Genomic DNA, 25,800 nt, shown 5'->3' with positions numbered 1-25,800 from the left:
ACTGTTGGCGTCCCTCAAACAGCCTTCATAACACTAATAATATACAAAAAAAAATGTTCATAGCAATATAATCAGTGAATCGCTTATCTGATATATAACGTAAGAAGGCAGTAAAATGTAGAATCCTGCGCTTGTATCAGTTTCCGCTGTCTCCCTTAGAAACCTTAAACGCCCCCATGTTCTCGTAATCAAAAGAAAAAGCCTCCCTTCGACTCGCGTTTCGCCGTAGCATCGTCAGGAAGGGGGCATTCCTAGGCTGAAGGAACTAAGGAAACCCCAAACAAAACGGGGTAAATGTCAATCAGCAAATTGGGGTTAGGAGTTAAAAGCAACTTCAAAGCGGGTCTTGAGCCTGGATTTGAATACAGCCAGGGACGGACCTTGACATAATGATTCAGGGAATCTGTTCCAGGTGTAAATCGCAGCAAGAGAGAAAGAATGGAGTTGGCATTAGTGGAGAAGGGTACTGATAAGAGAAAATTACCCAATGAACGGAATTCCCAGGGAGGAGCATAAACACAGAAACATGATGGCAGATAAAGGCCAAATGGCCCATCTAGTCTGCCCACCCGCAGCAACCATTATCTCCTTCTCTCTCCGAGATCCCACATGCTTATCCCAGGCCCTCTTGAATTCAGAAACAGTCTCTGTCTCCACCACCTCTTCTGGAAGATTGTTCAAACTATCTACCACCCTTTCTGTAAAAAAGTATTTCCTTAGATTACTCCTGAGCCTGTCACCTCTCAACTTCATCCTATGTCCTCTCATTCCACAGCTTCTTTTCAAATCAAAGAGACTAGATTCATGTGCTTTTACACCATCTTGAATGTTTCGATCATGTCCCCTCTCAGTCTCCTCTTCTCCCTTGAAAAGAGGAGACTGAGAGGGGACATGATCGAAACATTCAAGCTAATGAAGGGAATAGACTTAGTAGATAAAGACAGGTTGTTCACCTTCTCCAAGGTAGAGAGAACGAGAGGACACTCTCTAAAGTTAAAAGGGTTTACATTCCGTACAAACGTACGCTCTTCCGGAGGCTGTTATAGGGGAAAACACCCTCCAGGGATTCAAGACAAAGTTAGACAAGTTTCTGCTGAACCACAACGTTCGCAGATAAAGCTAGTCTCAGTTAGGGTACTGGTCTTTGACCTAAGTGCTGCCGCGTGAGCGGACCGCTGTGCACGATGGACCACTGGTCTGACCCAGCAGTGGCAATTCTTATACGTAACTATCATATCTCCCCTCTCCTCCAAAGATTGAGTTCTTTAAGTCTGTCCCCATACTTACAGATCTCAATCTGTGTTCTTTGGAGGAAAGGCAGGAGAGGGGAGATATGATATAGATGTTTAAATACTTACATAATGTAAATATGAATGAGTCGAGTCTCTTTCATTTGAAAGGAAGCTCTGGAATGAGAGGACAATATTGAGGAGCTGCAGAGTGAAAGCATTTGTAAGTCGGTAAGAGGAGTTTGACTTGCATGCATCAATGGATGGGGAGTCAACGGAATGATTTGACGAGGGGTGATAGGTTTTAGTGACGCAGAATATATGTAAGTCGTGCAGCGGAACTGTGGTCGGATTGAAGGGGAAAGAGGTGGTTATGAGGAAGACCTGTGAGAAGCAAGTTGCAGAAGTCGAGGTGAGAGGTGATAAGGGTGTGGGTAAGGGTTTTTGGTGGTGTGCTCCAAGAGGAAGGGTCAGACCCCCGAGAGTAGGAAAGGCTTAGCAGGACTGGAGAGCCAGACAGCATGAGAACCAGGAGCTCAGAGCAGGGGCCAGATAGCCTGCAGGCAGCTGATGGGTTAATTTGCACATACCATGAGAAAAATGAACTTCCCTCCTATGCCAGGGTATGTGAGGGATTTAAGGAGTGCCTTTTTCTAGAGCCCATAAGCTCTAATATATATGCGCAGCACACAAGGAATCCAATATTTCTGTCACATTTTCTTGACATCTAGTTGTATTAGCTGTTACTTAGGGGTTTTCTTTTTCTCCCATCGGCCTGTTAATAGCAGTGGAGAAAGCTAAAAATAAATTCAGATACACCCTCATCACCTGAAGGCCCTTTCAGTAGCAACCCCCTTGCCAGTTCCCTGCACCTCCAACAGTGACCCCCTTGCCAGTCATAAGCTCTCTTCAGGACTGACTTTGCTTAGCCAAGTCGCGGCTGAGGAAGGCAGCGTCCACGTCTTCTAGAAGGATGATACTCTGCTGCGGGGCCACACTGAGAAGGTGGTTCAGTCGGTCGTCGGATAGACTGCTATCAGAGAGGCTCATCAGACAGATGCTATACTCCAGCTCCCCTGCCAGCGCTGTGCTGAAAGAAAAAACCAAGCAGAGGCACATGAGAGAGGTGAAATGTGATCTTTGCGGGGATAGAGTTGTTCTGGCAGGAGGGATTGGGCATCCCTCCTGCCGGTAATCTTCATGGGGGGGCTTGAGACCGGGCCTAAGGGATCTGGCCAAACGGAATCTTAGGCCACTCCCAGTGCATCCCAGAATGCACTGCGAGAGAGGCCTAAGATTCCAGTGGGTCTAGGTGCCTAAGGCCCCTCCTATGGGAGGGGTCTTAAGCACCTGTGCAAATCTGGGCCTTAGGCCTCTCCCCGGTGCATCCCACGATGCATAAAAATCTGTTTTATTACCTGGAATCTAGCTATGTATTTGGGATCTGGGCTGGCCATTGTTGGAAACAGGATACTGTACTTGATAGAGCCAGGTATAAGACAATCAGCTATTGTGACATCACTGATGAGTTTGTCTCTGAGGCATTATGACATCACAATCTCAGCTCTGGAATGTTGCTATTCTTTGGGTTTCGGCCAGGTACTTGGGACCTGGGTTGGCCACTGCTGGAAACAGGATAGTGGGCTTGATGGACCTTCGGTCTGTCTCAGTGCAGCAATTCTTATCTTCTTATATTATTGATTGTTTCAATGTGTCACGATGGAACTTCATGGAGTGTCCCCTAGTCTTTGTACTTCTTGGCTAAGTAAACATTCAATTCATATTTACTCATTCCACTCCATTTAGGATTTTATCCTGGAACCTGACTGGCTAAGTGAGCATCCAGAGGAGGGAAACCAGCAAACAAACTTTTCCCAGATGATCTGTTACTTACATGAAGCTACTTTTCCCACACCCGGGAGGACCGTAAAGTAAATACCCTCTTCTGTAGGGGATTCCTGGAAACATAAAATGATTCTATGGTCAGACATCAGAAATGCAAATAAATTCACAGGTCATCATCCCAAACTGACAAGAAACAGCACATTAATGTGGGAAGGAAGCATGGAACAAACCACAGGCTTCCCAAAAATTCATAGCAACGGATAAAAATATGTTACAAAGCACAGGATAATGTCCAAACATATAAAACTTTTCTTCCTGCCTTACCTAAATTTTAGAAGCTTTTTTTAGATTCCTGTCCTCTGGTTTTCAAATGCTGAGAAATGTGAGAGTGAAAAATGTGGCGATCTGCTTAAGATACTGTCTGGGGCAGGAACCACTGCAAACCTCTCCCCAACGCAAGAGCATTCAAGTGCCCCAGAGGCACTTTTCATCTTCTGCTCCCAAATTAACTTTGAGGCCAATGGGCTCCTTTCGCTTTGATTTATTGGGATTTTTATTAACTGCCTATATGATTTCAAATATATTTATTGAATTTTTAGTAACCAAAACAGCGATACAAAAAGAATAATGAACAAGTGAACAAAGAGGTTCAAACAAACCAACCAGATATCAGAAGAGTACATAATACAGAATACATATGATATGATGTTTATAATTTTCGTTGCAAAAAAGAAAAAACACAAGGAAACCTGGAGGCTCAAAAGAACCCACTATAGAACCTGGAGAGGAGAAAGAGAGAAAAGAGGAAGACTAAGAAAAGGTGAGGAGGAAGAGGTAGATCAAGTAGAAGATGGAAGAGAGAGACTATTAATGAAATAGTAATGAGTGAAGAATGATGAGTAATGAATAAAGGATACGGGGCGGACATCCCATGCCAACCTGGAGTAATGGATAGAGAAGAAAAAGAGAGAGAAAGTTGGACATAACAAGATCAAGAGAAATTAGAGGAAAGACAACGGTTAAGGAGAGTAGTGTCGAATAGGATCCCATATCTTGGAAACACGCTGCAATCGGTTTGTAAATTCAGCAGCTTTTAGTTCATAGGAATGAATCATGAGAACAGAATTCCACCAGAAAACAACATTAAGCAAATCTGCAGATTTCCAATTGTGAAGAATCATTTGAATTGTTAAAGCAATTAAAATATTAAGAAGAGCTTGTTGACTGGCGGAGAGGGGATCTGACACAGCTAAAGCTCTGTAGAGCAAGATATCAAAGGAGAATCCCGACGAAATAGGGAGAATACGTTGAATAAGACGCCATATTTGTGTTCAAAAGTCCTGAAGGATAGGACATGCATAAATCATATGATGAAGGTCCCCTAACTACGAAGCACAGTGCCAACACCTATTGGAATCCCTAATGCCAGCCATATACATCTTGTTAGGAGTCCAGAAAACTTTGTACGCAAGAAAATAAAGCGACTGAGATAAACTTGCAGATGCTGTTGGGCGAATTATTTTGCTGAAATAATGGTCCCAGTCTTGATCGGTTCCATGCCAAGTGGAGTAAGATAACCAAATATCCGTAGATCTCTTGGATCTAGGGTATAAATGTGATCTGAGTTCTTTATAAAAAAGGGACGTGGTATGACCTAGCTCTAGCGCTAATTTTGAGAGAGTCATGAAAGGAGAGGTTTGGGTATAGGAAAAAATGGATGGGGAACATTTAAGTAGACAGTGAGAGAGTTGAATCCAATGATAGCATTCCGTTGTAGGTAAGTCAAACCTGTCCATGAGCTGAGCAAAAGAAAGGAGTTTACCATTATCCATGACCTGATTTAAAGTCCATATCCCTTTGTCAATCCAGGAACTCCAGTGAATAGGGCGATTACCAATACAAAAAGAGGGGTTGTACCAGAGAGGAGAACCGTTCGTGTTGCGTCTATCGGACCCGGAAATACGATCAAAATGCTGAACCGCTTGGAGGGTGGCATATATGGTGGTAGATTTACAAGGTAATGAGGAAGTAGAAAGGAAAGACAAATTAGATAATGGGATTGGACAGACAAGATGCTGTTCGACTCGAAACCAGGCAGCCAGTTCGTTAGAGAGACTAGGATCCAGTGTCCAGAATGAACTATACCGCAGAAATGAGGCAATATGATAGAGAAAAAAGTCCGGAAAGCCCATGCCCCCATTTTCTTTAGAGGCTTTGAGAATTTTTAGGGAAATACGAGGTGTTTTCTTACACCAGAGGTAAGCTGAGAGCTTCACTTCAATAGATTTATAAAACTCCTTGGGGGCTAATCTAGGGAGCATAGAAAGATAGTAGTTAACAGTCGGTGTGATAGTCATCTTGATAGCCTCAAGACATCCCCACCACAACAAGGAAAGAGGGGACTACCTCTTCACCAATGCATCGATCTTGGATATTAAAGCAGCTAAATCGATAGACATCATGGTATCAGTATCATGATGAAACAGGATACCGAGGTATTTTAAGGAAGAGCTGGCCCAACGAAATGAGATAGGACCACAATCAGCCAGTGAAGTAGAATCATTGAGAGGCATAACCTTGGATTTATCCCAGTTTATACGATAACCGGAACAGCGTGAAAAGTCAGACACTATTTGGAGAAGAACAGGAATGGAGGAGGCTGGTTTCGAAAGAAATACCAACAGATCGTCAGCGTAAGCTAAGGTTTTAATTTGTGAAGAGCCCACAGGAATGCCAAGTAAATGCGGATGTTGGCGAATCGCCAATAGCAATGGTTCGAGAGCTAGGTTGAATAAGAGGGGTGACAAGGGGCAACCCTGTCGGGTACCTCTGCGGAGAGAGATAGGGGTAGATAAAGAGTTGTTGATCCGCAATCTAGAACAAGGCTTGTTGTATAGTAATTTGATCCATTGTATAAAATCTGGGCCACATCCAAACCATTGGAGAGCCGCAAATAAATTATTCCATTCCACCATATCGAAGGCTTTCTCTGCGTCCAAGGAAATAGCTATTATCGGTTCAGTGGTAGAATGGACGATGTCTAGAACAGAATGGAAAGTACGTGCATTATCACCAATAAAGCGAGCTTTCATAAAGCCTACCTGATCTGGATGAATGAGATGCTAGGACTTTAGCCAGTATCTTACAGTCAGTGTTGAATAGAGAACTAGGCCGATAATTGGCTACCCGTGTTTCGTCTCTCCCTGCTTTAGGTAAAACAATAATGTGCGCTTCCGCGAAACCACCTTGATCATCAGGATTAGAAAAAAGGTAGTCAAAAAGGTGTTTCAGCCAAGGAATAAGATCAGTAGAGAAGGTTTTATAGAATTCCATCGGAAGTCCATCGGGCCCTGGTGATTTATGTGAGGAAAGGGATTTTATGGCTTCAAGAATCTCGGTTTCTGCAATAGGAGCCCCAAGACATGAGGCCTGGGAACAATCCAAAGAGGGATGGGATATATCTTGAAAGAAAACAGAACTAGAAATAGAGGAGGAGTTGATGGACGAAGAGTATAAGGCACTATAAAAAGTGGCGAAGAGCTGGGATATGGAGCTATCATCTGTAACAGAGGTACCATCTTCTCTCACTAGTGCAGCCACTCTAGATCTTTGCTTATGATTAGCCAGGTAACGAGCCATAGAACGACCAGCTTTGTTGGCAGACATGTAGGTGCCCGCTTTGGATACTAAGAAGTCCTGTTGAGCTCTAAGCCGAGATAAAATGTTATATTCAACCTTTTTCTGAACTAAATCCGGGGACATTTGAGTAAGATTATTCGTGATCTGCTGGCATTCCAATAAAGAGATATCCTTATCCAAAGATTCCATATTAGAATGATCTGACCTACGCTTCCAAGCAGAGAAGCTGATTACTTCACCTCTGAGGGTCGCTTTAAAAGCTTCCCATATGATAGTATAGGATTCAATGGAAGAAACATTATTAGTGAAAAAGTCTGCAATAAAGCTTCGGAGTTTATCTTGGAAAGCAGAGTCCAGGAGAATGGCTGTATTGAGCCGCCAGATTCGGTTGGGGTGTGTGTGTTGTAATTCCACATGTAACCCAATGGGGGCGTGATCCGAAAGTATAATAGGATGAATGATAGCAGCACGAATCGTAGGGAGAAGAGATTTAGAGATAAGAAAGAAGTCCAGTCTAGAGTAAGAACGGTGAGGGGCAGAATAAAACGTGAAGGATCGTTCACCCGGATGAAGTAATCTCCACGGATCGCAAAGGCCAAGATCTTGAATAACGTTGTGAAGTTCAGATCGCATTTTAGAGGGACGGAACTGTGAGTGAGAGTGCCTATCTAGATTGGTGTCTAACGGGAGATTAAAGTCCCCGCCGAGTATTAAAGGATGGTCGGCTACATCTAGCAGTACGTCCCTCAAGGTTTCCATGAAGGATGGCAGGTCAATGTTTGGAGCATAAATGTTGACAATAGAGAAACATAAGTCACCGAACTGAACTGAAATTGCAATCCATCGGCCTTCAGAATCCGACAATTGATGTAAGATGCGAGCTTGTAACGAAGTCTTCACAAGAATGGACACTCCTCTTTTTTTATGGAAAGCAGGGGAAAATGCATGCGTAGCCTATCCAGGAATACGAAGCTTGGAACAGTCTATGGGATTCAGGTGAGTCTCCTGTAGCAAGAGAATGTCATAATCTTTCGCTTTAAGATAATCTATAATTTTCTTACATTTGAGAGGTTGGTTAATACAGTTGACGTTCCATGATACTAGTTTAAGAGAAGACATACAAGTAGGAGAAAAAGCCGAAATCACAGAGGGTATGACATGGAATGCCCGCCCCGCATGGTATTAAATTAGGCATGACAAAGAGGAAAAAATCACGAATATGAAAAAGGATAAGAAGTCCTCTCCAGGATAGAGAAAAGAGGGGAGAAAGCACCAGTTTGATAAGAAAGTGGATCGGAAGTCACAAGGACCACCCAAGCTGAGAGTCATATGTGCTCTGTAGATACCAACCATGGTAAGTGTCAAATAAATATATTGCCCGAGTCCGGAAGCAATATAGTGTACAGTGTGAACATATGTGGGTCGGAGTCAATAAATACCAGTATAAACTGAGCAATGTACAAAGTACAATGCATAAAACAAGAGAAAAGTGTATACAATACTTGAGATAATATAAAATATGAAAAGCAATGAAAAGAGAAGAGGAGGAAAAAAGAAAAATTAAATTTTCGTTCAAATACCATCAATGGTAAATGCCATCTGTAAACCTTATTCAGAATGTTGAAAGGAATATCATTTGTAGGGTGAATGTGAAACCAGAGGAACATGTTACATTATGTGTTGATCAATTTGATAAACCAGGCAATAAAACAGAAGAGATATGCCATATTAATAATAAGAGGAGAATAACAGTAACATTAACATTTGCGGCTACACTGGGTCAAGGAACAAGTGCAGCACAACACTACTTGATGTTAACATATAGAATATCCAGGAGGCGTGTCTGAATCAAAATGATGTCTAGAGGGGACAGACTCCTGGATATAGAACCAGCTACCCAGATTAAACCTAAAACACAAGGAAAGGAGTGGGACGTAAAAATGTTAGGGCAATAACAAAGGGAGTGTGTTGAAAAAACAAGGTGCTATATGTCTGAGAGAAAGAGAGAGGGAGCATATTTGGAGGCAATACAGTACGAATGATATAAATTCATTATTAAGTAAAAATTAAAAAAAAAGAAAAATTTAAATTGATCAGATGGGTTAAGATGTTAATGGATTATGTATCAGGGATAGAAATAATCCAAATAATATAAATAATATATAAACTTGTAATAAAATATGAATTCATCTATCAGTTAAGAAGTTGGAGCTGTACATATGGAGAGCAAAAATCATGAAATGTAGACTAAAGATGCTGTAACATTAATCCGGGGGGGGGGGGGGTAACACAAGTCATGATGGGCAATAAAAATTGGAAGATAGAAAATATAAAACCATTTAACAATGATTCATAAATAAGGTAAGTAAAAGAGGGTTAGTAAGAATTCATCAGCAAGGGGAGTAGAGGAAAAAGCATGAGTAATAGCTAAACTAGTTATAAAACATGAGTTCATCCAACCGTTAATAAAGTAGAACAGTATATATGAAGGATAGCTATCATGAAGACAAAGCTAAAAATGATTTAAAATTCATCAGGGGGGGAAAAGTAGCCAATCAAAAAGTAAAAAACAATTTAGTAAAAGTTCATAGATCGAGATAAATAAAAAGGGTATAAAGAGTTCATCTGCGAGAGGAATAGAGGAAAAAACATGAATAATATATAAACTAGTATGAAAAAATGAATTCATCCGTCAAGCAATAAAATAGAGCCGTACATATGAGAGATAGTTATCATGAAGACAAAGTTAAAAAAAGTTTTAAAATTCATCAGGAGGGTATCATAAGTTATGATGGGTAAAAAGTTATCAGGGAAAAGTATAAAACAATTTAACAGTAGTGTACAAATCAAGAAAAAAAAAAAAAAAAGGGGTTATAAGGAGTTCATCAGTAGGGGGAATAGAGGAACAAACATGCATAATATATAAACTAATAGGAGAGTGTGTGATCATCCGTCAGTCGGTAATTTAGGTCTGTACATAGGGAGGACAGATATCATAAAAGCAATACTAAAAATAATTTAAAGTACATCAGGGTTGGAGTGCAGGCAGTAATGGGTAAGAGAAATTAGTCAGTAGAAAAAATACATTAAAAAGCAAATTAGCAGCGAGTCGTATTCAAAGGCAAAGAGAGGGGAAATATTATGTGACTGAGCAGCAGGAGAAGAGAGATAGAAAATTATAAGTTCATACAGCATAACGTGAATCAATATGATCAAGATAAGATATAAAAAATTCATGACAGTAAATTCATATCATCCAAGGGACAGAATATTAGGCAAAGAAAGAGATAGGAAACGTTGAGCTAAATTATACTGCATGAAGAGAAGCATCGTGGAGGAGGGAGGAACAGAAAAGAAAAACAGAGAGCCGTTGGAAAAGCGAAGGTTACCATGACAACACTCGCAAAATGCAGAAAAAATTAAAATATAAAGATAACAACCATTGAACAAAGTTTCAACAAGTTGGGTAGGTAAGAGGCGGGAGAGAAAAATGACATACAGTATGTTAGAGTGGTTCTAGGAGAGAAAAAGCACGTGTAGAGATGGCGGGGAGAGAACATGAATAAATAGGTATAAATTACAAGCGTAGTATAAATAGGTTGTAGAGAGAGAAGGAGGCTAACAAAATTAAAACGAGAGGGGAGAAAGCTCCGGTTAAAGAAAGTAAAATCTTCGCTGCAGGAGGGAGAGCAAGATATAAAAAAAAAAACCACAGAAAAATTGAAGAAACTGAAGAAGGAGAACCCAAAATGGCGGGGGGTGGACGCGTGAGGGAAAAAGATTAGAATAGAGTAGAGCCACTTATAATATCGAGAAAGAAGCAGAAAAAGGAAGATTTGAGTATGGGCAGGGAAAGTAAAATAAGCAACAACAAGTCAGGGTTTAAGAGGGTGGAAAGTCCATGAGTTTGCAGGCAGCGTAGTGAAGAGTCCGATGCGGGGAACCAGGGAGCATACGGCTGGAGAAATCAGAAGGATTGTACAGTCAAGTCCAGTGAGAAGAGCCGTTGGTAAGCTAGTCGGGAAGCAGCAGTGAGTCAGAGGCGATGTAAAAGGGGATAAGTCGTCCTATAGACTTGAAGGCAGTTCGGTGAGGAGATCGCAGCAGGTAACCGGGTAGCACATGATGGTAGATCACATAGGGAGTACGGTGCTAAGTCCAGTGCAGGGAGCCGCAAGTAAGACAGTCAGAGACCGACTACCCCATCTTCGTCTGTTGGAGCCACGCACGCAGAACCTCCGGGTCACTGTAGTTGTCCGTTTTGTTGCGATAAGTCACCCGGAACCTAGCGGGATAGAAGAGTCCATACTGCACGCCAAGGTCTTTTAAATCCTGCCGCATGGAGAGGAAGGACTTTCTCTTCGCTGCAGTTGCGGGAGCTAGGTCGGGCACAATTATAATTTTACGTCCCTGATGTAACATGGACGCCTTTCCCTTCGCGGCATTTAAGATTTGTAAGGCATGCTGGAATCGGAGTACCTTGACGACCAGCGGGCGTGGGCGCTTGTTTCCAGGCTGCAAGCTGGAAGGGGAGCGATGAGCACGCTCGAGCTCTAAGATCGGGGAGAAGTCAATGTCCAGGAACTTCGGGAGCCATGAAGTCAGGAAGGCTATCGTATCATTACCCTCGGCCCCTTCCGGCATTCCAAGGATCCGTAAATTAGATCTACGGCTGCGATTCGCCATATCCTCGAGGTCAGTGGTTAGTTTAGAAATGGCTGCCGAGTTAGCACTTATTGTCGGGAGATCTTTTTCCACAGCAGTGACTCGTTCAGACAGTGAGTCGAAACGCTATTGAGATGCAGCCATCTGTGTGTTGATTAACTCTAATTCCCCTCGCATATCTTGTGATATTTCCATGTGTGATTTCATTAGAGATAGAGAATGACACGGTGGCGGTTTACCCGCGGCCACCGCATTTTAGCCGCGGGTCACCCGCCGAAAACGGGGAAGAAAACTAGCAGTCGCTGCGGCGACGGGGACAAGGCCATTCACCGCCCGCGGGGCGGTGAATGTTCTTGTCCCCGCAGTGAGGCATGAAGGATCGCGCAGTCCCCGCAGCTCACACCCGCCTGCCCAATCGATTCTAGTGTTTAGCCAGCTCTCTCCCTTCTCCTCACCTTAGTTTGTAGATTTTCTTTTTCGGCGACCGCACGCTATCAGAGAGCCGCGCACCCGCTGCTGCTCAGTTTCGATCTTCTGCTCTGACGCAACCGGAAACAGGAAGTTGCAGCAGAGCAGAAGATTGAACACTGAGCAGCCGCGCGTGCGCGGCTCTTTGGGAAAGCGTGCAGGTCGCCGAAAAAGAAAACCTATAAACTAAGGTGAGGAGAAGGGAGAGAGCTGGCTAAACACTAGGATCGATTGGGCAGGCAGGTAGTGGCTGCGGGGACCGTGCGATCGCTAGTGTTCCCGGCTCAAATTGGAAGGAGGGAGTGAAAGGGAAAAGGATTCTGGGCCAAGGGGATGAAGTCGGAAAGAAAAACCCACAGCAGGAAAGAAAGGGAAGGACTGGCAGGTGAGCCAGATGCTAGAAGCAGGGGGGGGGGGAAGAAAGAGGGAAAAAAGCTAGATGGGGTTGAAAAGAAGAGACACACTGGTATGGAAGAGGAAGATAGGGGAAATCTGGACACAGGAAGGTAACAGAAAGAGGGGAAATTATGTGCATGGGGCATAGGGACAGAGACATAAAGGGGACATGCCATGGGGATGGTATATGGACACAGGGGGGGCAATGACAGATACATAGGGGAGATATTAGAAATGGAGAAAATAGGAGCACAGAAGCGAGATGGTTTGTGGGGATGGGACAGGGACCGAGCTTGCAGGCTCCAGTGGCTTGCACAAATTACATTGTAACGTGCCATGAAAATAAGAGGAAGGAAGGTAGATAGGCCACGCGAGAGGAGCTGAAGGGTAGTAGAAAGGAACAGATGGTAAAGGAGGGAGGGAAGGGTGGTGGTGGAAAGGAATAGAACAGACATTGAAGGAGGGTGGAGAGGAACAGACCCCCAAGGGAAATGTGGAAGACAGAGTGGGAAGAAGACAGATGCCAGACTATGCGGGAGCGGAGGGAAGAAGATGGGTGCTAGACCAATTGGAGGGGGGTTAAGGGAGAGGCACAGTAACAGCAAATGGAAGACGCAGAGAGAAGACACACAGTGGATGGAAGGAATTCAATGAGAAGATGTGGAAAGCAGAAACCAGACAACAAAGGTAGAAAAAAAAATTATATTTATTTATTTATTTTTTGCTTTAGGATAAAATAGTATATTAGTTGTGTTGATAAAAATTTATAAACAAAGCCCTGCCAGCTGAACATCTCTTTCTCTAGTTCAGCAGCAGGAACTTTGATTTATAAGAAAGGAATAAGCTAAATATTACAGTACTAAGGCTTATATGGATGCAGCGGGGACGGTGACGGGGTGGTGAATGGGATGGCAGTGGCGATGACGGGGCGGTGAAAGGGATGGCGGTGACGGTGACGGGGCGGTGAAGGGAACGGCGGTGACGGGGCGGTGCAGAGGATGGTGGGCCGGTGACGGGGACAGATTTTTTCCCCGTGTCATTCTCTAATTAGAGATTTTATATTCTGCAATTCTGTTAGGATCGGGTCGATCTCCTCCACGAGGTCTGCAGCGGAGCCAGGCTTCTCAGGAGAGGGGGGAGCCGACTTGAGACGTTTACTTGCTGGAAGTGTCGGCTTTGGATTTTTTGCTAGCCATGATATATTAAAAGTTAGAATAGTTGTTAACAAGGCTGCAGCTGAGAAAAAAAAATGAAAGAAAGCAAAAAGAACAGGCAAATTCTAAAAGATAAGCTTAGAAAAGGGTGGGAGCAAGCAGCTCACGCGACCATCTTGCTCAAGTCCAAACCGGAAGTCCTATTAACTGCCTATATGAACAGATTCACCCAAGGCGGCCACTTTGAGTTTTGTAGATGACAGGAGGGAAATTCTCCCAGAGTGTTTCATCATTAAACTTAGACACCTCACTACCACCTTTCCCGAATGATTCTGTTTATTTATATATGTGCAAACAAACATATATATGTCTATATGTGTGGTGTGTACACATATATAAATAACCAGAATCATTTGGGAGAGGTGGTAGTGAGGTGATTATGTCTGTTTAATGTGTGTGTCTATGTATACAAAGAAAGACAGGAAAAGAGAATTTTGAAATGAGATATGATCCTTCCTTTTTCATCATGCCTTTCTAGCCACTCAAAGCCCCTTTCATTCCAAGTGCCAGTATTTCATGCCCCATGCCTTCCTCTATTGTCTCTTGCAGCCCCCCATCTCCCTCATCAGTCTCCTGACAACTGATTCCCCATTTCCTCTTATCATTATTCTCCATCAGCCTTACACTGATCACTCTCGTCCATTCATTTCATGTAACACAACCATTATCAAGGCCGCGGTTATGCCTATGACCGGCCAGGGCACGGCATATGTGGCCACGTCTGCTTCAATTATTGTTTTCATTCCAACTTTCAACTTCTTTTAATGAGGGCATATTACGAGAGTTTTCCTGTACTGTTTCATGTCTGCTTTTAACTTATCAACGAGAAAGGATTCTCATGGTACTGTGATAAGGGAGGGTTCGAGCAGCGGCCAACATTCCAGCTGTGAGTTAAGTGGAACACCTGGTGTTCATTACAGGAACAGCAGAGTGTGTGGGTGAGAACAACTTAATTCAGCATTTTTTATGCTATATAAGACTGAGAGTCACAAAATAGAATTTGAATCCAGCTGCAGCAAAGGGAAGGCCCGTGAACTGTACTGACCTATCAATCGACCGGGTTCCCGATTGTGAGGGGCAGATATGACAGACATGGTGAAGTTTTCTATTTCATCTGGTGTTTATCTGATGTTTATGCAATAAAATATCATATTACACTGATGCTTTCTTTGGATGTTACTATTGCACACCCTTGTTAGATAGATACGTGGCAGTACAGCCGCCTACCCTTTATCCTCTCTAATCTTCCTCTCTCCTTCCCTCCCCGAGCTTTGTGACTCTTTCACACATTCTCCTCCATCACCCCTTGATGTGTCTGCACATATATGTCTAGCCCTTCCACTTCCCTCTGCCAGATGGCCTAACTTGGCATTGCCGAGTTTAAAAAAAAAAAAAAAATGGAGGTCAAGAAGGCATTCATCCTCTTCTCATGCTCCACCCCTGCTTTACCTCTCCCCCATCACCAAACATTCATCCCTTTTTGCCTTCCCCAATGTACACCACTTTCTACTCATTTCACCCAGTTCTTCCTCACTTCAGCCAGCTCCTCCTCCTCGTCACTCCACAGGAAGCTCCAGCCTGTCTGCTCCAACCCCTCCTCTTCTGTCCCCAGGAAAAAAAGGCCGCATGTAGGGTGGGGAGGGTGACAGGGCTGGATTAGAGAGCAGAATCTCTCTTCTTTGGTTTGTCCACCCTAGCTTCACTTCCTATTCTGCTGTCCCCTCCATGATCCCTGGGAGGGACTGGAAGAAAAAGCAGGGGCTTGTTCTGTATAGAATGAAATTCAGAGTACTTGCTAACAGCCGGCCCTGTGTGCTAAGTTCACTGAAGTCCCTCCTGTTATCCCCAAAACTCAAGGCAACAGTCTAGGTTGCCCAGTGCTTGCAGCAGCTCTGGTTTTACTCTGTCTGGAATCTGTAAATGCGACTAAAACAAAAACCTCCATCCACAAGGTTCCTTTAGGGCAGGGGTAGGGAACTCCGGTCCTCGAGAGCCATATTCCAGTTGGGTTTTCAGGGTTTCCCCAATGAATATGCATTGAATGCAGTGCATGCAAATAGATCTCATGCATAGTCATTGGGGAAATCCTGAAAACCCGACTGGAATATGGCTCTCGAGGTCCGGAGTTCCCTATCCCTGCTTTAGGGTCATTCCACGTCAAGTGGTCTAGGGCTCCCCACCTCACCACCACGGATTTTCATGAAACTTGGTGTGCTGAATCTTAAATGGTAAAGTTTAAGACCCACCAGTGGAATACTTGTGGAGACAGAGCTCTTTGTTTGATACCACACCATGACCATGTACATTAGATAAATTGTGAGCCTGCTGGGACAGATAGGGAAAAATGGTTGAGTATCTGAATAAACTCATGTAAACCATTTTGAGAGAATGGTAGAAAAAATTGAATAAATAAATAAAAATAAATAAATAATACAGCATCCCTGTCAAAGTTTCTCAACTTTGAGTCAAAATATTTCCTTTGTTATATAAGCAAAACAAATGAAACTTGGCAACCCGATACAACTTTTTATGAGCCAGTCAATGGAAATAATGCGGATTTTCATTTTTTGAAACTGACAGACGTCAAAAGCCTCAAGTGGGCCGAAAAATTGGACGCACAAAAAAAGTTCAAACTTCTGTGGCTCCTGTAATACTGAAGTTATCCCCGTAAAATTTGTCTCTTATTTTGTGACATGACTTTGTTCACAAATATACGATTTCAACTTATCAGCTAACATCTCATTACTTTACAATTTCACTTTAAATTTTGTGATTTTTCAAAAACCATCAAAAAAATGGCGAATTTTCAATCAGCTTTTGCAAAAAAAAGAGTCATCTAGAAACATTTTCTATTAGAAAAAGCGCGTTTCAAACCCCACGAAAAGGACGGTTTTGGTTTTCAAAGCCCGCAAATAATGCCAAAAAATGAGGGTCAAAGTTTAACAAGTCACTGTAGACTTATAGTGTATCTTTCAATGTTTATGAGACCTATATAACCCCCCCTTTACTAAACTGCGATAGCGGTTATTAGCGCAGGGAGTCACGCTGAATGCTCCGTGCTGCTCCCGACGCTCATAGGAATTCTAAGAGCATCGGGAGCAGCGTGGCTCCCTGTACTAATAACCACTATCGCGGTTTCGCAAAAGAGGAGGTAAATGTATAACGCTATATATATGCGCTATCTATGTTTGACAACAGCCGACATCAATTCTAAAAATTTAGCAAACAGCGCCAGGTTTAGCATATTGATATAGTGTTCCCCCGCGAATTCGCGGTTCGTGAACTCACTCATTCATGGTCTGCTCCGACTGCCTCTTCCTGTGGTAAAGTCGGGCTGCACCAATCAAGAGCTGCGTGTCAAAGCAGCTCCTGATTGAAGTAGCCTGACTTTACTACAGGAAAAGGCGGTCGAGCAGACCGCGAGTGATTCTCTTCACCCACTGGCGCTCCAGCTGCCCTCTCCTGCCTCCCCTGCCTTTTGACAGGCTGCGGTTTTTTGAAATTCACAGGGGTTCCTGGAACGGAACCCCTGCAAGTTCCAGGGGAGTACTATATTACCATTTGTACTCGGTAGATAGTATTATTGAGATGATTCTTTTTCATCTCAAGGCCTACTCTATTTTCAATAATTCTTACCTGTTTAGATTATTAATTCATAATGGAAACAACTGATTTGGTTAGTGATGGTTGTTCTTTGCTAGCACAATGGAGAAGTCATGAGGATGAGATGTCAATAATTTAGTCTCGGGTGTAAAGTTCACTTTATTAGTAGAAGCACAGCGAAGACTCGACACTGACAGTGTTTCAGCATCTATGCTGTTGTGCTGTGCTTCCTTTGTCATCGAGGCCTTTCTGGACTTTCTCTTCAAGTTCTCTGCTAGCAACATGCATCGTTAGAAAAAAAAAACCCAGTCATCACTGAAGTGTCACGGCTTATTGTATTGAAAAAGCATTGGGCTCAAATCGGTACACTATTTATCAGCAGAAGAGAAGTCATTACTTATTCAGCGGTTGGAAATTGATCTTTCAGACGATGATCAAATTTGCTTGCATCTTAAAGCAATGTACCTCAAAAAATATGAGATGACACAAAAGAAACGTTGTAATCTGTTTGGAAAGCAAAATTATTTCATCAAAACGGGACTTTTGAAAGTCGATCTCGAAATGGCCCAATAAATTGAACTGACTGACAAAAAGAAATACTTAACCAGGTCAGAAAATCGGCCCTAATTGTAAAGCTGAATTTGCTTCCACAGTAGAAACTTCAGTTGCACCATCCTCAACTTAAAAAGTTGAATAAGATTGCTAAGTTTCATTTTGACTCAAAGTTGTGAAAATTTTGTTAGGATACCGTACGTGGTCGCAGTATGGTATGAAACAAAAAACTATATCTCTCCACAAATATTCCACTGGCAAATCTTAAAACTTTACCAAAGTTAGTTTGAGTCAGCATACAAAGTTTCATCAAAATCCGTGATGGCAAGGTGGGACAGTTTTACAAGTGGGTTCTCACCTCTTTCACTGTACCACTTGGGATTATCGATAAAGCCTTTTACATCCTGTACAATTCTCTCCGAGACTCCCTCTTCCAGCACCACGGAGCCGAGGGGGCGCCGACGGCGTGGGAAGCCAAATGGCCGCCATTCTGCACCCATGGCAGTGTACATCACCGTCTTTCCTTCCTGCTGCTGTAGCGCCAGCTCCCGTGCTGTGAGAAAAGGAAAACTGGTTCTTATATATCGGTACTGGTTTCAGTAGTAATCACAGCATTCAGTACTGCCAGCCACAGCTATCCTGTCCTAACAACTGAAAAAGGGAAGAATACCTAAAGTGGACGTCCACAAAGCACAGTTACTTACCGTAACAGGTGTTATCCAGGGACAGCAGGCAGATATTCTTAACGCATGGGTGACGTCACCGACGGAGCCCCGGTACGGACCTTTTTAACTAGAAAGTTCTAGTTGGCCGCACCGCGCATGCGCGAGTGCCTTCCCACCCAAAGGAGGAGTGCGTGGTCCCCAGTTAAGATAAGCCAGCTAAGAAGCCAACCCGGGGAGGAGGGTGGGACGTAAGAATATCTGCCTGCTGTCCCTGGATAACACCTGTTACGGTAAGTAACTGTGTTTTATCCCAGGACAAGCAGGCAGCATATTCTTAACGCATGGGTGACCTCCAAGCTAACAGAGAGGGAGGAGGGATGGTTGGCCATTAGGAAAATAAATTGTGTAACACAGATTGGCCGAAGTGTCCATCCCGTCTGGAGAAGGCATCCAGACAGTAGTGAGTAGTGAACGTGTGAACTGAGGACCAAGTGGCAGCCTTGCAGATATCCTCGATGGCCGTGGAACGGAGGAAAGCCACAGAAGCAACCATAGCTCTGACCCTGTGGGCCGTGACAGCACCTTCCAGTGAGAGACCGGCCCGCGCATAACAGAACGCAATACAGGCAGTAAGCCAGTTGGAAAGCGTCCATTTAGAGACAGGATGACCTAGACGGTTAGGATCGAAGGCCAGAAAGAGCTGAGGAGACGAGCGGTGAGCCCTGGTACGGTCAAGGTAGTATGCAAGGACACGCTTACAATCCAGCGTGTGCAACGCCTGTTCCCCAGGTTGAGAATGGGGTTTAGGAAAAAGACAGGCAACACAATGGACTGGTTGAGGTGAAAAGCCGAGACCACCTTGGGAAGGAATTTAGGATGGGTACGCAGAACCACCTTGTCATGGTGAAAAACAGTGAATGGTGGTTCGGCGACCAGTGCATGCAGCTCACTAACCCTCCTGGCAGAGGTGATGGCAATGAGGAAAAGCACCTTCCATGTTAGAAGTTTGAGCGAAGTTGTGGCAAGAGGCTCAAAAGGAGGTTTCATGAGGGCTGATAAAACCACATTCAGGTCCCAGACGACAGGAGGAGGCTTCAGAGGTGGTTTGACATTGAAGAGGCCTCTCATGAACCGGGAAACCAGAGGATGAGCCGTGAGAGGTTTTCCAAGGATAGGCTCATGAAACGCAGTGATGGCACTGAGGTGGACTCTGATTGAGGTAGACTTGAGGCCAGCATCGGACAGAGAGAGCAAATAGCCCAGTACAGTTTCCACCGCCAATGAGGTGGGATCGTGATGATGCAGGAGACACCAAGAGGAAAACCTGGTCCACTTCTGATGGTAACATTGGAGAGTGGCCGGTTTCCTGGAGGCATCCAAAATGCGACGGACAGGTTGAGACAGATTCTCTGGAGAGGTCAGCCAGAGAGAAACCAAGCTGTCAGGTGGAGCGAAGACAGATTGGGATGTAGTAGAGACTGACGTTGCTGCGTAAGTAGAGTAGGAAACACAGGAAGAGGAATGGGCTCCCTGGAGCTGAGCTGAAGCAGGAGGGAGAACCAGTGTTGGCGAGGCCACCGAGGAGCGATGAGAATCATGGTGGCTCTGTCCCTGCGGAGTTTTTATAACGTCCGCAACATCAGAGGGAGTGGAGGAAAGGCATAGAGGAACCGATCCGTCCAGTCGAGCAGGAATGCATCCGGGGCCAGACGGTGAGGAGAGAAGAGTCTGGAACAGAACTGGGGCAGCTGATGGTTGTGAGGAGCTGCAAAGAGGTCCACCTGCGGAGTGCCCCAGCGAGCAAAGATGGAGCGGAGTGTTGGAGGGTCCAAAGTCCACTCGTGAGGTTGAAGGATGCGGCTGAGATTGTCGGCCAGGGAGTTCTGTTCGCCCTGGATGTAGACAGCCTTGAGGAAGAGACTGTGGGCCGTGGCCCAGGTCCAGATGCGGAGAGCCTCCTGACAGAGGAGGCGAGATCCGGTGCCGCCTTGCTTGTTTATGTAGTACATGGCGACTTGATTGTCTGTGCACAGGAGAAGAACCTGAGGGCAGAGAAGGTGCTGGAAGGCCTTGAGAGCATAGAACATGGCTCTGAGTTCCAGAAAATTGATGTGATGTTGACGCTCCTGAGGGGTCCAGAGTCCCTGGGTGCGTAGATTTCCCAGGTGAGCTCCCCACGCATAGGGGGAGGCATCCGTGGTTATGATCATGGAGTGAGGGGGTAGATGAAAGAGTAGACCCCTGGAAAGATTGGAGGAGTTCAACCACCATTGAAGAGATTGCTGAAGAGACGATGTCACAGAGATGGGATGAGAAAGAGGATCCTTGGTCTGTGACCATTGGTTGGCTAGAGTCCACTGAGGTGTCCTGAGGTGGAGTCGTGCCAGAGGAAGTACATGGACCGTCGAGGCCATGTGGCCCAAGAGGACCATCATCTGTCGAGCTGGGATGGTTTGATGAAGGAGCACCTGACGACAGAGGTGGAGCAGGGTCCGGTGTCGGTCAAAGGGGAGAAACGCCCTCATCAGAGTGGTGTCGAGAACTGCTCCGATGAACTGAAGTCGCTGTGTGGGAAGCAGATGCGACTTGGGGTAGTTGATCTCGAACCCCAAGAGATGGAGGAAAGAGATGGTGTGATGAGTGGCTTGCAGCACAAGTGGAGACGTAGTTGCTTTCACCAACCAATCGTCCAAGTAGGGGAACACCTGGAGGTTGTGAGACCTGAGGAAGGCCGCCACCACAATAAGGCACTTGGTGAACACCCTGGGCGATGATGCGAGGCCAAAGGGTAGTACCTTGACCTGATAGTGGCGGTGCTGAATCTGAAAGCGGAGGTAGCGACGTGAATTCAGATTGATGGGGATGTGAGTGTAGGCCTCTTTGAGGTCTAGGGAACATAGCCAGTCGTGTTGAGAGAGAAGAGGGTAAAGCGTGGCCAGGGAGAGCATTCTGAACTTCTCTTTGACCAGACACTTGTTGAGGTCCCTGAGATCGAGGATGGGACGGAGGTCTCCTGTCTTTTTGGGAACCAGGAAGTAGCGGGAGTAGAATCCCTGACCCCTTTGGTCCGGAGGCACCTCTTCGATGGCATTGAGAAGAAGGAGGGATTGGACCTCCCTCAGGAGGAGGGGGGTTTGGGAGGAGTGAGAAGCAGACTCTACGGGAGGATTGTCTGGTGGAAGAGTCTGGAAGTTGAGAGAGTAGCCGTGGCGAATGATGTTGAGGACCCATTGGTCTGATGTGATGACCTCCCAACGGCTGAGGAAAAGTTGGAGGCGACCTCCGATAGGCTGAGGAAGAGGCAATGATGTTGGGAGACTGGCTATGCCCTGGAGAAAAGAGTCAAAAGGGCTGAGATGGAGGTAGAGGCTTGGCAGGTTGGTGAGACTGAGAGCGAGCCTGAGTTTGATGTTGTTGCCGAGGTCGGCGCGGCTGCTGTTGAGGCGGGTTGAGAGGTCTGGCCGAGAACCTGCGCTGGTAGGAAGACTGCTGTCTGTAGGTGCGAGCAGGTGGAGTCTTCTTTTTAGGTTTAATCAGAGTGTCCCACCTGGTCTCATGTGCTGAGAGCTTCTGGGTTGTTGAGTCCAGGGACTCTCCGTAGAGTTCATCACCCAGACAAGGTGCGTTAGCCAGGCGGTCCTGGTGGTTAATGTCTAGGTCAGAGACTCTCAGCCATGCCAAACGGCGCATGGCCACCGCCATGGCAGATGCGCGAGAGGTCAGCTCAAATGGGTCGTAGATGGAGCGAACCATGAATTTCCTGAGTTGGAGGAGGCTGGAAATATGTTGCTGGAAAAGAGGGACCTTACGTTCAGGAAGATATTTCTGTAAGGAGGAGAGCTGTTGCACCAGATGCTTCATGTAGAAGGAGAAGTGGAAGGTGTAGTTGTTGGCTCTATTGGCTAACATGGCATTTTGGAAAAGGCGCTTACCAAATTTATCCATGGTTTTTCCCTCTCTGCCAGGAGGGGTGGAGGCATATACACTGGAATCCTGAGATTTTTTCAAAGTAGATTCCACCAGGAGGGACTCGTGGGGCAATTGAGGTTTGTCAAACCCTGGGATTGGAATAACCTGGTACAAGCTATCCAATTTACGAGGGGCTCCAGGAACTATGAGGGGAGCGTCCCAGTTTTTATAGAAAGTTTCCCGTAAGATGTCGTGGACGGGCAACTTCAGAAATTCTTTGGGAGGTTGCTCAAAGTCTAGGGCATCGAGGAAAGCCTGAGACTTTTTAGAGTCGGACTCTAAGGGAATGGAAAGAGCTGCTGACATCTCCCTAAGGAATTTGGAGAAAGAAGATTGCTCTGGTTTTGAGACGGTGTCGGTCATGGAGGGTTCTTCATCGGTTGACAAAGCGTCCTTCTCGGTACCGTTAGGGGAGTCTTCCCACAAGTCTGGGTCCCTAACATCGGGATGCGTACGTTTGGACATCGGTGTGGAGGGCTCGGCATGGCGGGTCTTTGAAAGAGATTTGCCTGAGCGCACCGAGGCGGTACCGGGTGAGGAAGACCGATGTCGTTCCTGGGACCGGACAGGGTCGGCAGCATCACGGGTATGTACTGTAGGTGTTTCTGCCAAGAGCACCGGCATGGAAGTATTAATCAATACCGAGGGGGTCGACACCGATGGGACAGTGTGAGGCTCGGACCGGTCCTGTACCGGAAGGTGCGGTGCCAGCAACGCCGGCAACAGTTGTTGGAGCTGTTGTTGCAGCTGCTCCTGTAACTGTGTTTGGAGTATGGCCGCGATGCGGTCGTCCAGGGGAGGCACCGGTACCGCTTTTTTCTTCTTCGGTACCATAGGTGCCGCTCTACGCTCCGGCGATGAGGAGGCCGATGATGAGGCACTCACCGAGATCGGAGCGGAGCGTTTGCGGGGCCGGTGCGGTTCCGGGAGGGCCGGTGTCGCAACCGTGGTAGGAGGGCGCTCAAGGGAAGTGGGAGGCTTCTTAGCCGGCTTACCTGGGCCCAACGACCCCGAGGAAGGGTCCGGTGGTGTTGATGTCGTCGGTGCCGACTTTTGTGGTGCCGTCGACGTCGCAGCCGGTTCCATGGCAGATCCGGTACCAAACAAAATATTTTGCTGGATCTGCCGATTTTTCAAAGTACGCTTTTTAAGCGTAGCACAGCGGGTGCAGGTGTCAGCCCGATGCTCTGGACCCAAGCACTGGAGGCACCAATTGTGTGGGTCGGTGAGGGAGATCGGGCGTGCACACCGCCGGCACTTCTTAAAACCCGGTTGAGGGGGCATGAAGGGAAACACAGCCTCCGCAAAATCGAATCCGGAGGCCTGTATGGTGGCAACAGGCCCCGCCGGGGCCGGCCTGAAAAAATAAGGAAAACTCGACGAGTTTTTTTTTTTTTTTTTTTTTTTTAAAACAAAAATAAAGGGAATCCGATAAGAAAAATAGGAAAAAAGTGAGAAAATACGCGAGCGGGAAGGCAAAAATTAGTTTTTCAACGGCCGTTGAAACGAAGAAACTGGGGACCACGCACTCCTCCGTCGGGCGGGAAGGCACTCGCGCATGCGCGGTGCGGCCAACTAGAACTTTCTAGTTAAAAAGGTCCGTACCGGGGCTCCGTCGGTGACGTCACCCATACGTTAAGAATATGCTGCCTGCTTGTCCTGGGATAACAATATTGTCAAAATGATAGAGTCTGCACCATAAGCCCTATGATATATAGTTTAAGGACCTACATATACAGACCCCTTAGACGGGGAGAGATAGGCAAGATAAGAGATACATTTAAATACCTCACAGACATAAATAATGTACAAGAAGCAAACCTTATCTAACTTTCAGAAGATTTTTGTTCCAGAAGCAAGAGTTACAAAAAGAGGCTAAGAAGAGGTAACGTTTAGGATTAGCAGAGAGATATATTTTCTCTTGAAATGGCCTCCCAGTGGAGTTGGTTCATGCCAAAACAATCATTCAAAATTGGCATGGAGCAAGCAGAGAGAGAGGCAAAGATGGCTTCCTAACTGATGAGCTCCAATGGAGGCCACATGTTAAAAGCTATCAAACCAGCAAAACATATTATACAGAACTTCTCCCTACCAAGATCAAGAGCAGAAATGTCCTGGATAGCAGTATGGCAACATGAGGGTAGGCTCAGAATCCGAGGACAAGGTACAATTCTTTGATGGCTCATTGGCTATTACAAGGCAGAACAAGGAAATGCAGATCCCAGGTAACACCTCCCTAAAGTGAGAGGTCAGAGAGGCATTAGCAGAAATGCAGAAAGACCTTGGAGACGTGGGATAGCGAGCTGCCAAAATCAAAACCAGCCAGGAGGAAATAGGAACAGACTGACAAAGGCAAACCTAAAACTTCTCAGGAAATTCAAGGATTTAGGAATAGATCATGAAACTAAGGAACACAGCAAATGTGCTCATGTGATTAAAAAAATATACACAGTGGTACCTCGGTTTACGAGTGCACCGGTTTGCGAGTGTTTTGCAAGATGAGCAAAACATTTGCAAACTTGGTGCCTCATAAACCGAGCTTGCCTCGTTGTACGAGCGCCCCCCCCCCACCCCCCGCGATCCGGCATCCCCCCAGCAATCCGGCATCCCCCTCCCGCTCGCGTTGCCCCCCCTCCACCACGATCCTACTTCCCCCCCCCCCCCCCCGAGCACGTCAATGACACTAACTTTACCCCGTCTTGGCACCAGTGCCGGTGCCCGAAGATCCTCCCTCTTCTGGCGCGGCCTGGGCTGGGCGGTGCGTCGGAGATCCTCCCTCTTCTGGTCTAGGCTGGGCTGGACTGGCTTTGAGCATTTGCACATGCTCAAAGCCTTCTGGTCTCGCTCTCAATCTCGGAGAGAGCGAGACCAGAAGGCTTTGGCCACGCCAGAAGAGGGAGGGTCTTCGGGCACCGGCACTGGTGCCAAGTCGGGTAAAGGAAGTGTCATTGACGTGCTCGGGGGAGGGGGGAAGTAGGATCGCGGTGGAGGGGGGGGCAACGCGAGTGGGGGGGAGGATGCCGGTTCACAGGGGAGGGGAAGCCGTATCGCGGGGAGGGGTTTGGAACAGTGTCGGATTCCTCAAGGGGGGGAGAATGGAGCAGCGCCGGTAGCCTCGGGGGGGGGGGGAAGGAAAGCAGTTTCCCTTACTTCCTATGGGGAAACTTGCTTTGATATACGAGCAATTTGGTTTACGAGCATGCTTCTGGAACGAATTATGCTCGTAAACCAAGATTCCACTGTACATAAGAAAATTAAAGTGGGATCGTGTACTGGCAACCTGAGGTGCTGCTATTTATGTTAAGAGCTCCTGAGCTTCCTGCTCTTCCTCCATCCTTTGTGTATCCCTGCATGGTTATAACATCGGGAGCACTGGCTGAACTTATCTTTGTTCCAGAATGAGTAAAACCAAGAACAATAGAGCAATTAAAACCCCAGCGAGCGCAGCAGAATAAAGACTGTTTGCTAACAGGGCTGTGGAGGCGGAGTCGAGGAGTCGGAGTCGGAGGAAATTTCGGGTCCTGGAGTTGGAGTCGGAGTCAGAAGTACAAAAAA

At 45.9% G+C, this 25,800-nt stretch overlaps 1 protein-coding gene across 3 annotated transcripts in view; it reads right to left on the bottom strand.

Annotated features, from left to right (window-relative positions):
* LOC117360276 (mitochondrial chaperone BCS1) overlaps positions 1 to 25,800 on the bottom strand; it is a 37,005-nt gene that overhangs the window by 7,108 nt on the left and 4,097 nt on the right. For 2 of the 3 annotated variants that reach the window (XM_033943951.1, XM_033943952.1), the window contains exons 4-6: positions 17,970 to 18,164; positions 3,124 to 3,187; positions 2,150 to 2,319 (exon numbers count right to left, since the gene is read on the bottom strand). In XM_033943951.1, the coding sequence (XP_033799842.1) occupies positions 2,150 to 2,319; positions 3,124 to 3,187; positions 17,970 to 18,164 (429 nt within the window). The remainder of the gene's footprint in view (positions 1 to 2,149; positions 2,320 to 3,123; positions 3,188 to 17,969; positions 18,165 to 25,800) is intronic. The other variant, XM_033943954.1, reaches the window with a different exon arrangement.

This window comes from Geotrypetes seraphini, chromosome 5 (assembly GCF_902459505.1).
Source record: "Geotrypetes seraphini chromosome 5, aGeoSer1.1, whole genome shotgun sequence".
NCBI lineage: Eukaryota > Metazoa > Chordata > Amphibia > Gymnophiona > Dermophiidae > Geotrypetes > Geotrypetes seraphini.
This window is presented reverse-complemented; position numbering and strand designations above follow the sequence as displayed.